This window comes from Durotheca rogersii, assembly GCF_024521655.1.
Source record: "Durotheca rogersii strain YMJ 92031201 chromosome Unknown GGS23scaffold_22, whole genome shotgun sequence".
In the NCBI taxonomy this organism is placed as follows: Eukaryota; Fungi; Ascomycota; class Sordariomycetes; order Xylariales; family Xylariaceae; genus Durotheca; species Durotheca rogersii.
This window is the reverse complement of record NW_026251253.1, coordinates 43636-58484: the sequence shown is the minus strand read 5'-3', so window position 1 is coordinate 58484 and position 14849 is coordinate 43636. Positions and strand designations below refer to the sequence as shown.

The 14849-nt window shown below is 51.3% G+C and overlaps 3 protein-coding genes and 1 non-coding gene across 4 annotated transcripts; 2 read left to right on the top strand and 2 right to left on the bottom strand.

Annotated features, from left to right (window-relative positions):
• Nucleotides 1–6036: 6036 nt before the first annotated feature.
• On the top strand, nt 6037–7649 carry GGS23DRAFT_217357 (dioxygenase). The gene is made up of 3 exons (XM_051511941.1): nt 6037–6558; nt 6733–7214; nt 7326–7649. The coding sequence occupies exons 1-3, from the start codon at nt 6325–6327 to the stop codon at nt 7594–7596; spliced, it is 987 nt and encodes a 328-aa protein (XP_051369331.1). The 5' UTR covers nt 6037–6324; the 3' UTR covers nt 7597–7649.
• A 244-nt stretch (nt 7650–7893) lies between these two features.
• On the bottom strand, nt 7894–9542 carry GGS23DRAFT_217343 (coiled-coil domain-containing protein-domain-containing protein). The gene is made up of 2 exons (XM_051511940.1): nt 9063–9542; nt 7894–8778 (listed from the first exon to the last, which is right to left on the bottom strand). Exons 1-2 carry the CDS (start codon nt 9289–9291, stop codon nt 8138–8140), a joined length of 870 nt encoding a protein of 289 aa, XP_051369330.1. The 5' UTR covers nt 9292–9542; the 3' UTR covers nt 7894–8137.
• A 209-nt stretch (nt 9543–9751) lies between these two features.
• On the top strand, nt 9752–9822 carry GGS23DRAFT_t71. Its single transcript has one exon. It is a non-coding gene; the product is annotated as a tRNA-Gly (tRNA).
• Nucleotides 9823–10176: 354 nt separating this feature from the next.
• GGS23DRAFT_599140 (ankyrin repeat and protein kinase domain-containing protein 1) lies at nt 10177–14096 on the bottom strand (the record flags this gene model as incomplete). The annotated part of the gene is made up of 6 exons (XM_051518883.1): nt 10177–11482; nt 11692–11812; nt 11864–12164; nt 12214–12696; nt 12756–12770; nt 12828–14096. 6 exons carry the CDS (start codon nt 14094–14096, stop codon nt 10177–10179), a joined length of 3495 nt encoding a protein of 1164 aa, XP_051369329.1.
• Between the last annotated feature and the right edge of the window lie 753 nt (nt 14097–14849).

Below are 14849 nucleotides of genomic sequence, written 5' to 3'. Positions count from 1 at the left end.
CATACCACATACCACGTACCTACCTAGGTACCTGTTATATACCTACCTACAGCGATGGATGGAGTCGCGAGCTTCTGAGGTCCCTCTCTAGAGTGCCTCGACCTCTTACAGGATGCTACCGTAACCACGCGCGATCTCGTGCGAGCTCACGAAATTCCCTCGAACAATGAGATTAACTAGCGTTTCTGTGCCTTAACATTGCAAACCCTCCAGGGGCAAATCTGGGTAGATTGAACTTGGAGATCTCGCAGCGTCCAAGCCGCAAGATCGATATGCACCAAACGAAGCAAAGTAATATGGCATTCTTAAAGGAACAGAATAAACACACGATGACCACGGACATTATCATAGCCATAACGATTCCCATAAGCCGGATATTGTATCCAACAAAGGCCACGAGCAAGGAGTCTATTGGTTAATGCTCCTACAATACATGAAGTAAAACGTGTCCGCCGATACGGCGAGTAGGAATTTTGTAGATGCTGCTGGCCAGTCCTATCTTTGCCGTGGGATGAAGTGCGGGCACCCAAGTGCGGATTACCGTGTACCGGCCCGCAGTAAGCTACTTCCTATTATCTACACTCGTCGTACTTGGTACGATCTTGTCGAAGGAATCAGTTTTGTGTAAGACGGGGGTGTGGAACTACATACATACCTATGTATGGACCATGGTACCCTTCGATCGACAGCGCGGACGGGCCGACTAGGCGTCCGTTCACTCATGGAAACGGACCCCTTGTTACAAACTCGAATTGACCCACTTCCTTATCACATAGACGCCCCATAGGTGCCTATTCCCTATCCATCCACTATTAAATAAACTAGATGTCGATACCACAACTTCACTATACTCATATGGACCAGCAAATATCCGCACATGAGCGGCTAGCCGCCAACCCTCCGGGATAAGTATACCTTTCTTACATCGGACTAGAATAATTATGTATTCGCCTATTATACTCTTTCTTCTTCCCTAGCTCCACAGGTTAGGGATGGGTGGTGAGTAAGGAGAAGTGCAATTTAAGTTATTCCCCATGTATGAAATCCTCCTATCAAGAGGTGGCCCATTGCGGCTCTTACGGCTGCGGCGATCCCCCCAGCATAACGAAGACTGTCCTCCCTCTACGGAGTACTAAAGTGGAAATACTACGCTATGTTTAATATATTAGGCTGAAACATCTAGGATCGATCCCTTGCCAAGTGGCAAAACTGCCAAACTGCATCTCTGTCAAAATGCTGAAATGTCTAATAACCTATGATTCCCAAATGCAGGCCTATCTAGAGAGTTAAACGGCCTGTGCATTTTCCTCGCCCTCGTTTGCTTCAAACGATGGTAGAAGGCGGCCTAACCAAGTGTCAGCACACGGCAGAATACTAGTAAATTCCCATTACCGTCACCGAAAACTCGTCACTCGGAACTGCCCATCGACATTAACCTGGGCAGGGATCCATCCCTCTTCCTTGGGCCGCCGAGGATGCGCAGGGATTTGGGGTTACCAAGTAGACTCCTCGACAAAGGGAGAGCTACGACTCGGTTGATATAATCAGAAAATCTGCCATGCTAGTATGCCAGAATTCCATTTGTATCATTAAAATAGCCTTGGAACCTACGCGAAGCGTGCAGTTCACGATGGTCTTGCGGAGCATCGCCGATATGTCGGCTGAGCACTGCGGCTCTTCCAACCATCACGCAGACTCTTTACGAGCGTGCAACAATCTCAGCTGATTACTTTACGACTGGACCAGAGGCCTCCAAACCCTAATGATTCTATAAGATCGTAGGTTGCCCCCTGCGGAAAGGGACCCACCGCTTCTGCTTTTCTGATGGCTCTCTTCTTTCCTTCGTCGAGTCGGTCTGAATTTGGGTTTCCACCAATTCCCAAACTTCCCATAACTTACTCAAGACACCATATATTTCCTTGCTCCACTACCTTCTTGCGTTATCCGTGAAGACTCCGCTCAATACCAATGAATAGTACTTTAGAGAAAGTCAGGGCGCTACTGTTATTTGAGGAGTATGAGAGGAACTACACCAGTAAGTGGATAGTTGGTTCTATCCCGTCTCTGCGCGTCTAAATTCCGCATTCTAACTACTGTGACAGATGGCATCATCATCTACGACGTAGTGTCCTTAGGGCCTGTCTTGGGAAGACCGCCCCATACCTTCATAGCGAAGACGCGAGACCCTACTACTAAGCCTACCGAAATACGAGGTGCGGATTGGTAGTAGGACGATTTTACACTTATCACTCAGTGTGCATCGCCCAGGCGAAATGCATTAGGCACGAGACTCTGCACTGCCTGCCTAGGTACCTAGGGTTAGCAGTGCTATCGGTACGTAGCACTTGAGACTCGAGGCTTTTAGAGCATTCCTCACGTCAACGCTGATTTATAGATGTGGGTCGCCGTGGTATTTTGATTGCAGTTACCGCTTACTGGATGAGAACCCCAGAAAAGTGAGGGCGATGCACTCACTCCCGTTATCAGCCCACTATACCTATGATATAGTGGGGATTTGAGCTACCTAGGATCGGGTTGCCTTGGAAATCGGCCCTGTCCAAGGAGATAAGAATCGGCAAAGCCTTACGGACTCGATGACCACGTCGGACTCGAAGAAGCATCGCCAGTGCGGCCTTGCCGATGCCCTGGTGGCAATGCTATAGTCACTTGATGAGGAGGAGTATAGGACGAGTGGCTAGACCTCGACCGATAGGTTATACAGAGGATACAGGGCCTTGAGGTAAGTGTCGGCTTGGAATGGTGCGGGAACAAGACTTCTTACTACACGGCCTCATGCGAATAACGACGAGCCACTTATTATCCTATAAGCTTGAACATCCGCCTCGAACAACGGTCACCGCCACCTAAATCAATTTACAACAGTGGACTCCACTTGTCCTTTTCCTGCGCAGATGGGAGCAGTCTCTTAGACAGTCATATGAATACCTAACACAGTTACTCATCGTACAACTCACCGCCTCGAGCCATGGCAAATTTTTCCTACCAGAATACGCACTGCAATGGCCCGTGTGGTGGATATACGACCAAGGAAAACGGCGACCTTCGCATACTGGCCAATATAGATGCGTAGGAAAACATCAATACCATCACAGGACGACAGAGCTCTTGAGGCTAGGCATTCTTGTGATTCACCGGCTACGTGCCTATCCGAGATCCACTGGTTGTGTCTAGGGAATCGAGGTTGTTGTCCTAATACCTATGTCAGGACATTGTCAAATGGCATACGTGTATCGATGAAAGCCGTAGCAGTGCCACGCTTATTGCTTCACTACTGGGAATGGGGGCATATTTTAGTATATAGGGTTCGCTCTTTACCTGCTTTCTTCGATTTTAGTAGAGTTAAAACTGTATACATATATATTCAGCCTCTGGAGCACCTCGCCCTGAAATCTACACATACACAACACTCTATCTTTTTTCGAAACTCCCCATCGCTATCACGATGTCTTCTCCTGTCTGGCTATGCGTATGTGTACCTATGGTATTCCTTATGATATAAGTGAAGACTAATCACGGAATCTAGTGCAACTGTGGTGAAGGTGGCTACCTCGTCACTACAAATCCCCAATGCCCTAGCTGCCAACACAAAAGGTGTTCCAACTGCATAGTTGAGAATCCAAAATGAGGTCTCTGGCGTTTTCAAGGTACATCGAAGTCTCTTATTCTGGTTGGATCACTATTAACCTTTTCTCTATAGCAACTCTCAACGTCTTGCACGAGCCTCCGTTCTAGCGTGGGGACTTTCTTAACTCTGCGATTGGGCATATAGAAAACGGCTACAGAAGAAATCGATGGCTCTTAGGATACGGCAGATTAGACGTCTAGAGAAGCTCACGCAGGATTCGTGCCTTCTAGGTTTCACAACCGCCTCCCCCTTGTCTTTACCCTGGCTCATATGCATTTCTACGCGTTTTCCGTCCTGACCTCGATCTGTGATCGAATCAAGTAGTTATTCTATATAGAAATCGGTTTAACTTTATTCATTTATTAAAGTCTAAATAGACCATACCTTCTCTAATTCCTGTTTCTGACTACAGCTATACTTAGTGTGTGCTCTAGTCTTATAACCGCACCCTCTAGTCTTGATAATTGAGCCACTGAAACGGGGTGGCCGTGTCTGGCGAGGCATTCATTCAGGAGTGCACAACGACATGCCCTGAGACGTGGTTATTAACCTAACGTGCTACCCAAACCGAACAAGGGTCCAATGGTCTTCTATAGAGATTTAATAATTAATAACCAAAGGTCTTAATCACCATATGCCGCTTTCTAGACATCAAATCAAAAATACAAGCAACATAATCCCTTGAGAACGACTTCATAACCAATTTACATCGCCCGAAGTACAGTCCTACTATGTGGGCATCTATGGTCTCGTTATTATTATGAAATATCGTTGGGCTGACACAGTACGTCGTAAACTGGTGTGACAGTCACAGGGCTAATTAATCCACTTTCGTGATGCGTTTCCCGTGTCTTTTTTTTTTGGTTTTGGTTTTGGTGTTGGGACATCGCGATACGTCAACCTGATTGATTTATCTCGCCCCGTGATTGATGAGTTTGCACTGCCGCATTGGTTGACCCCTCGCCCGTCTCTATATAAAAGCCCTCAGTAAATATGCACTAGTAGGATAGAAGCAGCGGCGCCTCGCTGTTGTTGTCCTCGAAGGGTACGAACTTCCATTGTAGACGATTGGGTAATAATTGAAGCCGAAGCAAACCGGCGGTGTCATCTCTCTCACCCCTTCACCTCTTCGTGAATAGGCACCAAGGCAGATTACTTAGGTGAGTAGGGATAATTCCATGATAATAGAAGCGCTGTTCAAAGGGAAAAAAGGGAAGAGAAGCGGTGACGAGATGAGGACAGGGCACAGCCCCTGGCGACAGGGCATGTAGGTTCAGATATCCTAGAAGCTAAGAGGACAACCGAGATCTTCGTTGAGTTTACGCCGACGCTAGGGCGGGTCGAGTCCTAGGCGTAGTGACTGGCCGCTGGGGCGTAAACCGCTACTAGAAAATCATTAGTAGACGATCAGAGGCGGGCGAATGTCTCCTCATCTCCGTTGCCTTCCCTAGGCTCGACAGTGTTATAGTCCCTCGGGGGGTGCGGGAGGGATTCTGCGACACGAATCTATCACCGGCCAAGTTCGATGGAAACCCGAGCCATTCGCACGAATCGACATCCTAGGCACGTAAGTACCTACGTACTACCTATCTAGTACACGCGCCTGTTCGATACTACTGACGTGACGTATGTTGTAGGGAGGAGGAGGAGGGTCATGGGCGCCGATAGGTAGGCATACTCTGCCCCTCACTCATTCTCACTCACTCTTGGACTTACGGACTTATTTATATCCAGGTACCTATATTTATTTGATTATGTTTATTTCTGTTGGGTATCAATTGTACGGCACCTAGGTTCCGCCGCGGATGTTCATTGCAAATGTCTAGGGGCGGATTGGCGGGCCACGCCTCGAAGCGCAAAGAGAGACTCGCAGGCCTAGTATTAAACAGGAAAAGGGGAGGGGAGGGAAGGGGAGGGGTATTGTTCTCCGCATTTTTCCTCCTTTACCCATCTCTTTCTAGTAGTAGAACACGCCCCCCCCCCTCCTTTGCCCCTCTTTCCTCTTTCACCATCCCTACCTCGCTCACCCCACGCGCACAGCAACTGGCCTGTAGCGCTGATGAGAGGACTCCCAAAATCTACCGGACTTAATAGGAGTTGACGGCCATGTCTTGGTCATTCTAAGTGCGACAATGCCGTATGCTGGCCCGCTCCAGCAGGGTTGGTGACGGCTCGAAGAGAACCCGCTGCCGAACCCGGCAAACTGGCCATATCATGCGCTGCTTCTCTCCATTCCTCCCCGCAAGCAGGCTAGCAACGTGCCGTCTTCTTGTTTAGGGTCAATCTTTCTCCCAATGGGGTTGCCGCTCAACTCTGGACATCCCGTTCGCCAACTGCCGGGGTCCGAGACGCCTCGGATGGGACAGAGTGGAAACGAGGGACGAGAATTACAGAGAATTACATAAGGTCTTAGATGGACGCGTTCGAGCCCTTGTTGCGCTACCAGATTTGGGGTTTTGAGAAGAGAGAGAGAGGGGACAGGTCACTTTCTTTTTTATAATAACGATAGTAATACTTGCTTCTTGTCCCTCTTTATCTACATCCCGTTCGGCCCTCGTCCGCGTGTCCGTGTCCGTGTACGTGTGTGGGCGTGTTTATTCTACCCGACTCTCCTCTCAATCTGAAGCCAATCCATTTCCCTCCCACCTAGGTACATACCTACGCACTATCTGCCCACCATGGCTGCTACGGCGAAGATACCAGCTCTTCTGGACTTGACAATTGACAACATCACGCCGAATACCGTCCGGATCAACTCGCAATGCCCAGACCAGCGCCTCAAGTACCTGATGGCGCGGCTCGTGACGCATCTGCACGACTTCGCTCGTGAGACGCGACTTAGCACTGACGAGTGGATGGCGGCTCTCAACTTCCTCGTGGGCTGCGGGCAGATAAGCAGCGATGTGCGCCATGTATGTGACACCCCGTGGATGGTTGGCTTGTCTCTCCCCGAACCGTTTTGCGGTCGCGGTCGGTAGAGAGAGAGAGAGAGAGGGAAGGGCACCCACTCCCTGCCTCACCGGGTCCTGCATTTCCGTCGTGATGAAAAACAAGCTGACCGTTGCGGTTACCCACCACGGCTCTAGGAATTCATCCTCCTATCTGATATCCTCGGCCTCTCCTTACTAGTAGATAGTATCAACCACCCGAAGCCCCCATCTTCCACCGAGGGCTCGGTCCTAGGCCCCTTCCACACACATGACGCTCCGACGCTGCCTAATGGGTCGACCATGTCCTCGGATCCCGAGGGACAGCCTATGCTCTGCATATGCACAGTCAAAGACACCGCAGGTCGACCGGTAGAGGGCGTGAAAATTGACATCTGGGAGACGGACAGTAGTGGGCACTACGACGTGCAGCACTCCGACCGTCAAGAGCCCAGTGAGCGGTGCGTCATGGTGAGCGACAGCGAGGGGCGCTTCTGGTTCAAGGGGATTCGGCCCGTGAGCTATCCTATTCCACATGACGGGCCGGTGGGTAAGCTCCTGGACAGGCTAGGTAGACACTGCTGGAGACCTGCGCATCTGCATTTCATGTTGGAGAAGGAGGGCTGGGATCACTTAATTACGTGAGTAACCCTTTTCTTAACTTCCCCTTTCCCCTCTTCCTGTGGCTCGATTTCGGCTGTTTTATGATGTATTCGAGGTTATGGTCTGAACTAAAGTCCCGTACTATGTAGAGCGCTTTACATGCGTGGCGACCCGTACGAGACGTCTGATGCCGTATTTGGCGTCAAGCAGAGCCTAATAGTAGATCTCGAGGAGGCCGACGCGGCGACGGCAAAGGAGTACGACTTCCCGGAAGGGGGCCTGCTACTCAAGCACGACTTCGTGCTGACGACTAAAGAGGAGACGGAGAAGCTGAGGGACGAAAATGCAGTGAAGGCTCTCGCGCAGCTGGGACTGCGGATGAAGCTTGTTGACCACCTACCTGTACCAGACTTAGATTGAGTAGACGCACGACATCGGCATACCGAGAAGAGATCGTCATTTTGATCAAACATATTGAGCCTAATACACAACAGCTGTTATCGGAAAATTTCGATATACTCAATAGTTAGGCTCGCAGGTGAGATGGAATTCCATCGCAGTATTCCTTGGGTGGTTGAGCTGACGCTCAAGAGAATGGGGACAATAGCCATGTAGCGCCAAATTTAGACCAGCTTCTTAGGGATAGCATGGATGATACCAACGCAGGGCGGAGAAGTTGGCCTGATATGAAACGATGTTCGCGGGTTATCCTGCCTTCGCTTGTCCATCTGTATATTGCGGTTTGAAGCGCAAGCATACGCTACAATTGAAGGCTACTGGAAGAGTTACCCATTTGCTTCCCCGGATGCCGTGATCCGGTTTATCGGGATCTTCATGCATGCCGGGATGAGGTATTCCAGGTTGTAGTCTCCGGCATTATTCTGTCGGCCGGGTTTGTCACTCTGTGGCATAGGGATGTGGGCGTGGTTGTCGAGCTTACCACCCCGAGGGCCTCCTCTACTCAGAAATCCTGGACCCCCGTCTCGCCCTCAAGTCTCCTCGCCCCCCTTTTGTCGCTACCACCGACATCACCGTCATCACCACCACTAGCCCAGCCGGGATCCTCGTCGTCGAACCATGCATCCTCTTGCTCACGCTGTTCCATGATATCGAGCGCATCATCTTCGTCCACGACGCGGTAGTCGAAGTCGTCGTCGCGACCCAGCACGAACCGCCGGCGCAGGAATTTGACCCACCGCCCGTGTCCTTCTTCCTTAGTTTTGGGCGTCCGGGGCGCCGCGTTCCCATTTTCCTCCCGCGAGTGCATGTCTTCTTGCCCTTCTCTTCCCCCCCGGCCTCTCACCCTGCCGTAATCATCGTCGCCGTTGGCGTACTCCCTTATGAAGACGTCCGCATCCGTGGATGCAGGTAGCGGAATCCAAGAAGTGTCCCCCGTTACCGCCCGGATCTCACTTTGCCGTTCCTGAGAGGAGGAAGTGGAAACTGAAGCGTACGTGACGGAGGAAGTGAGTTGAGCCAGCTTGGCTTCGCCCCGAATTAGGTCCACTTCCAGCATACGAGAATAACCCTTCTCACGCCCTTCCTTCTCGCGCTCGGCCGGCGATTGGAAGCGCCGTATGAGCGCGTCGTAGAGAACAGGATCTTGAGGGTGGGTTAGCCATGTAGGCCGATTAACAACGAGGTTAGGTAGAAGACAGTGAACTAGAATGCACGAAATAAGGGTAGAATGGTATATAGAGTATTGAGCGATGGGAATGTATCAGGGCCGAAAAAGGGGTGGCAAAATGTAACAAGCTAGCAATCCTGCCGTGCCTCCAACCCCTTTCTCACCCGAAGTGTTAATTAAATCCGCAAGTAAAAGGCCGCAAACAAGGAGAGAATGGCGTGAATACGTAGGAGAGGAAGAATAGAAACAATGAACTTGCCAGTCAGTTCGTGCTCAAGCGAGTCAAAGTATCCGGGGTTACGCTCAAGGTACTCGCGTCGCCGGTTCTGGACACGGATCTGGGCTGAGTGCGCCGGCGACTTGGGCGGCCGCGGCCGGGGGTGCACATATGCTGCGGTAGGCGATGACGACAACGGCGGCGGCGGCGACGACGGCGACGACGATCGAGACAGGACCGGGGCACGCCGTGGAGGAGGAGTACTAGCCATGGGTTCTTGGGGATGCCTACGAACAACACCTCTTTATGGGTCGGTACCTACCCTAGGTGCCGAAGTCCCGATGCGTTCAGAATTACTGGGGAAGAAAGGTTATTAATATGTAGGCCGCTCTAAGCATCGCCTAAACCAACGTCCTCAACTTTTTGCGAAGCATCAAGGGGGTGGTGAACGACGTGAGTTGTCGACGAGTAGTGGCATACCTACCGCGAATCGACCCCTGCTTTTGGTAGGTAACGTTTAGGTACCGCCGGAGCGGAAATATGCTTATATGCCATATGTTTATGTATCCGTATACTTAAATATTAGGTTTTCGTCGGAATGTAGACCCGGAGTTATCGTCGCGTACGCTAACGCCGAGCGCAACTTCTGGTTGGATTGCTTAGCGTATATGCGCTGCCAGGTCTAAATCTATAGAGAACGATAGGAATGAAATCGAACGTCCAATGAGGAAGCATTAGTGGTTTAGTGGTAAAATCCATCGTTGCCATCGATGGGCCCCGCGTTCGATTCGCGGCTAATGCATCTAATACTGAAGGTTCTGTTCTATCGGTGCCCCGTTTCTTTTTCATCTTCCTTTTTGCTCAACTCCATACTTTTTTACTCATGCCCCATCCCCACCATGTTCGGACTTGAGAGCTCTATATTCAACATCTTGTTCTTTCGCCGAAACGCTTCATATGCCCACTAAGGTGGCCGTTAATATACCTTGTCCGTAACCAGGTGTTCAACATGCCCACCAAATGGAAAGCCCTACTGGATATGATTCCAGCGTCGTCGGGTACGTAAAACAACACACCACTTATGACTGGCCTATGGTAAATGCGAGAGATGTCGTTCCCTCATCCACAAAATAGTCTCGTGTCGCCACCCCTGACATTATCGACCAAAGGGAGCTTGGTCCCGGCCCCTCTCTAGGTCTTCGCTGAGCCTCCGGCCACGACTTCTGTCCAAACTGGGCCTCATAGGCCAAGGAGTCGCCGTCGCGCTCCCGAAGCTGATTGTCCGCGGTCCGCCGACGGAAAGCCTTCGTCCCGAGACGGGCGACAGCCTCGAGGTGGCGTAGTAATGATCGTCTCCCCATTCGCGACTATGCCGCATCCGAGACACCGGCAGGTCGTCAATCGCCACTTGCTGAGATACATCTCTCTCCTTGCTCATTGCTCTATATCGTTGAGAAGATGGCGGTGCTTTCGATTGAATGGCATGGGCGCGCTCTTTTGCCAAGTTAGTCTCGTCTGTGCCACCCTTGGATAGTCTTTTCCCCAGGGACGCCAGCGATCTCTTAGATGCGCGAAGTATCCCCTCAGTAGCGTCTGCGATATCTGCGACCGTAAATGCCATGGCGATCAACGGGATGGAAATGCCTAACCCAATTCCAAACATGTACTTGCTCACGTACGGGATGGTTAAGACGCCGCCCTCCCAGTCCTCTAGATTGATCGCAAAAAACGATGCTATAAACGACATGGGCAGGAAAACGATTGTCACGATTGTGAACACCATAATTGTCTGGCCCTGTCTGGCCGCGATAACGGCTTGATCACCGGCAAACCTTGCCTCCAAGGCATTGGAGTGCTTCTGTTTGAGGTCCAGCAAGTCCGTCACGTTGTGATACAGGCTTTCTGCTTGCTGGTCCATACGCCACACGTCCTTATGCCTGATCTCTAAGCTTCGTGCTTGCTCCTTCGCACGCTTGCGCACCTCGGCCATCACCGTGTCCGCCGCCCGTCGTGCCAGCCCTTCCGGCGAGGCGCGCAACTCCTCCGTTACGTGTGCCTCGAAGTCAGCCAACGTGGCAAGCTGCGTGTCTAGCATAACCGCAATGATATTTAGCTCGTCGCGAATATCTTTGATCTCAGCGAGCAGAGATGTTTCGACGTCGATATCGAGTAGCGCATCCGGAAATTGGTCACCGCTACGGCTATTACCGCGGCTTGCCCCGTCAATCGCGTTTTCGGGCTCATCTGAGGTTCCGAAAGCAGACATCCGCGAAGGTCTACGGCCCATACGCCTGCCTCGATGGCGTTGCAGCCACTGCGCCGACTGCGCCGACGCCTGATTGAAGCGCCTGAATAGTTTGCTCTCGCGGTCCGTAACCAGACCAATGGAGCTATCGAACATGTCGAAGAACTGGAGATCTTGGTCGTCGAGGCGGTGGCGGTCGAATGTGCCGGCACAGCGGCTAGCGATGAGCATCGCGAGGTCATCTGAGATGTGTTAATACCCCCGTCTTGTGCCTAAAAAGGCGTCGTGCAGAGACGGGTTATTATCTCGTAAAGGGGAACGACTGCAAAGGTGAAGGGAATATCGTATTACATACTACAGCTAGCGTTAGCCCACCAGTCATTAAGCCCAATGGCACAACTACACAGAGAAAATATTCGAACTCACCATACGGACCCAATTGGGGGACGGGTCTTAGCATTCGTCTCCTCGATAATTCCGTCCAGAACATTCAACGGGTCTTGTTTGGGCTGCTCCCAGCGCTGCGAGAAACAAGTAATCACCAGATCTAAAACGAGTGAGTTGCGGGACAGTTTCAATTGTGAGGCAGATCGGTTACCTTTCCCGATGATCCAGAGCCATAGCTGGTCGACCATAAACACCTTGGGCTCCACGTCATGCCTCTTGCAATAGCGGTATACGACCTGATCTTCGTCTCTAGCTGACGTGTCGATACCGTGGTAAAAGAACTGGTCGAGCGTTCTGCGTGGGTGTAGGGGCGGCGTGCTTTTCAAATAGGCGTTGACAAGTAGAGCGTCCCGGGTTAAGTTCTCTGGTGGAGACAGTTCCTTGTAAACACTTTTGATAGCGCTACCCATCTTGCGCCGTCGCATATCTGTCTCATAGTGCAAAAATGGCATCTTCTACACGTTAGCCACGGCTTCGTCCGATAAACGTAGACATCCTTACGAATAGGACTATCTTTCCATTAGAAACACCAAATTTCGACGCTCCCCAAGCTGAGGAGAGGGCGAATTTATTATCGAAGTCGTTCATCGCACTATCTTGCCTCTCGTGCGGATTTCCGGGAGGGCCTTTTCCGCGCTTGTGTTTTTTGGGGTGTCGCTCGGCGAGCTGCTCGGACTTGCTTCTCTTCTTAGTGTAATTATCATCCTTCACATAGTCAGTCTGTTTCTGAGGGGTCACGTCCGAGGCACTTTGACTCGACCTGACACTCGCATCCGACGGTTCTTCAGATAACGGGGCTAGGGGTTTGTCCTCGCCCTTACCCGACAGACCTATCCGAGGCGCAGTGATGCGTTGGGAAAACGTCCTCATAAAGTTAGCGTGCGGAAGTTTCCCACGATGTTCTTGGTCGAAACATTTCTCCAGGGCTTTGAAAGCTTCGATGTCACGGTGTCCGGCCTCAATAAAGGACTTGGCAAGAAGAGCCTAGTGCAGGGTAAGCTAACCAGGACGCTTCCATCTGAGATCCGGGGGTCATCCAATACCTCAACCCATGCTATCTATAGACAAGCGTTAGCCCTTATTTTGTAGCGAACGGACTTGATCATATGATATACATTGTTGGCTGGCAGGTGGATCCACCTGAAGTCCGGTTTATACTTGATATTCTTCGTAAGGGTAGGAATCTTCGGCTTGTCGTTCTCGTTGTCCCATCCATACAGCAGTTCGTACACAGAACACTTAGAGACGAGCTGTTTCTTTTCAAACTGGCCGAAATCCACGATAGTGGCTTCGAATGCTAGGCACGCTTGCCGCGCACTTGGGGATAAGCGGTCGGCGGCTTGGGTGGGTGATAGTAGCTGGACGATCTCGGGGTGATTCTTCTCGGCGGCACATATCATGGGTGTTCGATTGAAGCTATCCTTGATAGTAAGGTTGATGTCGGGTTGAGCTAATAGGAGTTGTACTATCTCCTTGAAGCCGTTGAAGGCAGCCCAGTGCAGCGGTGTCATCCCATTAGAAAGCTCGGCATTGACATTCGCATTAGCTTGCAGAAGCAGCGAGACGACAGGAGCGTAGCCGCCCTGTGTGGCATTATGAAGGGGGGTCCAGCCACCGTCGCTGACAGCGCCCGGGTTGGCTCCGCAGTGGAGGAGAAGCTTGACCATGTCCTCTTGCTGCTGTCCGTGATTGCTCTCGGCTGCTAAATGCAAGGCAGTCCGTCCGCGATTGTTCGTGGCAGCAACGTTGGCACGCCCTTCTATGAGGATACGGGCGAGGTCGACATTGCCGTTTGTCGCAGCCCAGAGCAACGGCGTCCGCCCGATTTGATCCTTCACATCGACGACGGCTCCGTTAGCTATCAGCAGCTTCACAGTCTCGATGGTCCCTCTCCCCTTCCCCGGCTTCTCGGAAGCCAAGAATAGCAGAGGAGATCTTCCCTCGTTGTCTTGCGCCTCAACATTCGCATGTGCCGCAAGTAGGGTTTCGACCACTTTGTCATACCCTTTGATGCAGGCACCGAATAGAGCCGTCTGGCCATTGCGATTCCGTCCATTCAGGTCCGCATTGTGCTTGAGCAGTTCGATGACAACATCAACATGTCCTCCCTCTGCGGCCTTTACCAAGGCGGGAACTTCGCTTTCTCGCTTAGAGTTTAACTCGGCGCCGTGGTCAAGGAGGAGACGAACAATAGCAAGTTTTCCGCGTGCCGAAACCTTCTGCAGAGACAAACGGAGGGCATCATGGTCCGCAACAGATGTCCAAGGCGGCTCCTCGGCAAGTATGTCGCGAACGCGGGCTTCGTTAGCTTGAGCCGAGGCGGCAATGAGCCTCAGATGTCGCTGGTCGGGCTGGCTGCTCGCTACGCTAGCTTGGCTACCCATTACTAAAACGGAACCGGGGTGAAACTGGAAACAATTATAAATGGTAGGTGGCGGTTATAATTCGAGGCCTTTGGTGTACGCAGGATCTAGGTACTTCCATATAGTTGGTGATGCCGTTGATTTGTTATTCGGTTTTCTCTCGTGTTCTCCCCTCCCACGGAATCCAATCAATCGTCCTGTATCCCAAGGTTGTGGAGAAGGGAGAGGAGGGTTAATATCGCGGAGGGGAAAAATAACAACACGCGAACATCACGGTGGCTTGAAGAAGGGTTGATGTAGAAACGATTGAAAATGGGTGGAGACCCCATACTGTCGCGACCGACAGCCACCAGGTGGTCGCGAAGCCTCCCACACAGGCTGACCCCCTACAACTTCACACCTACAGGCATATGCGCATACGCATAAGATATCACCTCCTATGGAGTTCATACTAGGTATGCACATGCATATATAAGATAACACGCATATCGCCGAATCTACATTGTGGTACCTATGAACATGGGTACCGCCATCCCCCAGCTGCTTTTGGTCAGGGAATTGGAGGCTAACATGGGATAGGTCGGAACCTAGGTGGGGATGCTTATATTAGAAGATTGGCGGGAGCCTGGCAACCTGGTCGTCCATCCACGATGCCACCTTGGTATTTTTGCTACACGTACATAGCAATATACTCGCATGTGTTTGGACTATCTTCATCTACCGACTTAACCTACCTACATCTTGTTTCCCGTTGACCCTAACAGCGACAACAAT

Excerpts from the sequence above, each read along its gene's own strand:
- GGS23DRAFT_217357 (XM_051511941.1), top strand. The coding sequence starts at position 6,325 with ATGGCTGCTACGGCGAAGATACCAGCTCTTCTGGACTTGACAATTGAC. Across the intron at positions 6,559-6,732 it reads TAAGCAGCGATGTGCGCCAT|GAATTCATCCTCCTATCTGA; the intron begins GTATGTGACACC and ends CCACGGCTCTAG. Across the intron at positions 7,215-7,325 it reads GGCTGGGATCACTTAATTAC|AGCGCTTTACATGCGTGGCG; the intron begins GTGAGTAACCCT and ends CGTACTATGTAG.
- GGS23DRAFT_217343 (XM_051511940.1), bottom strand. The coding sequence starts at position 9,291 with ATGGCTAGTACTCCTCCTCCACGGCGTGCCCCGGTCCTGTCTCGATCG. Across the intron at positions 8,779-9,062 it reads GCTTGAGCACGAACTGACTG|ATCCTGTTCTCTACGACGCG; the intron begins GCAAGTTCATTG and ends CCCACCCTCAAG.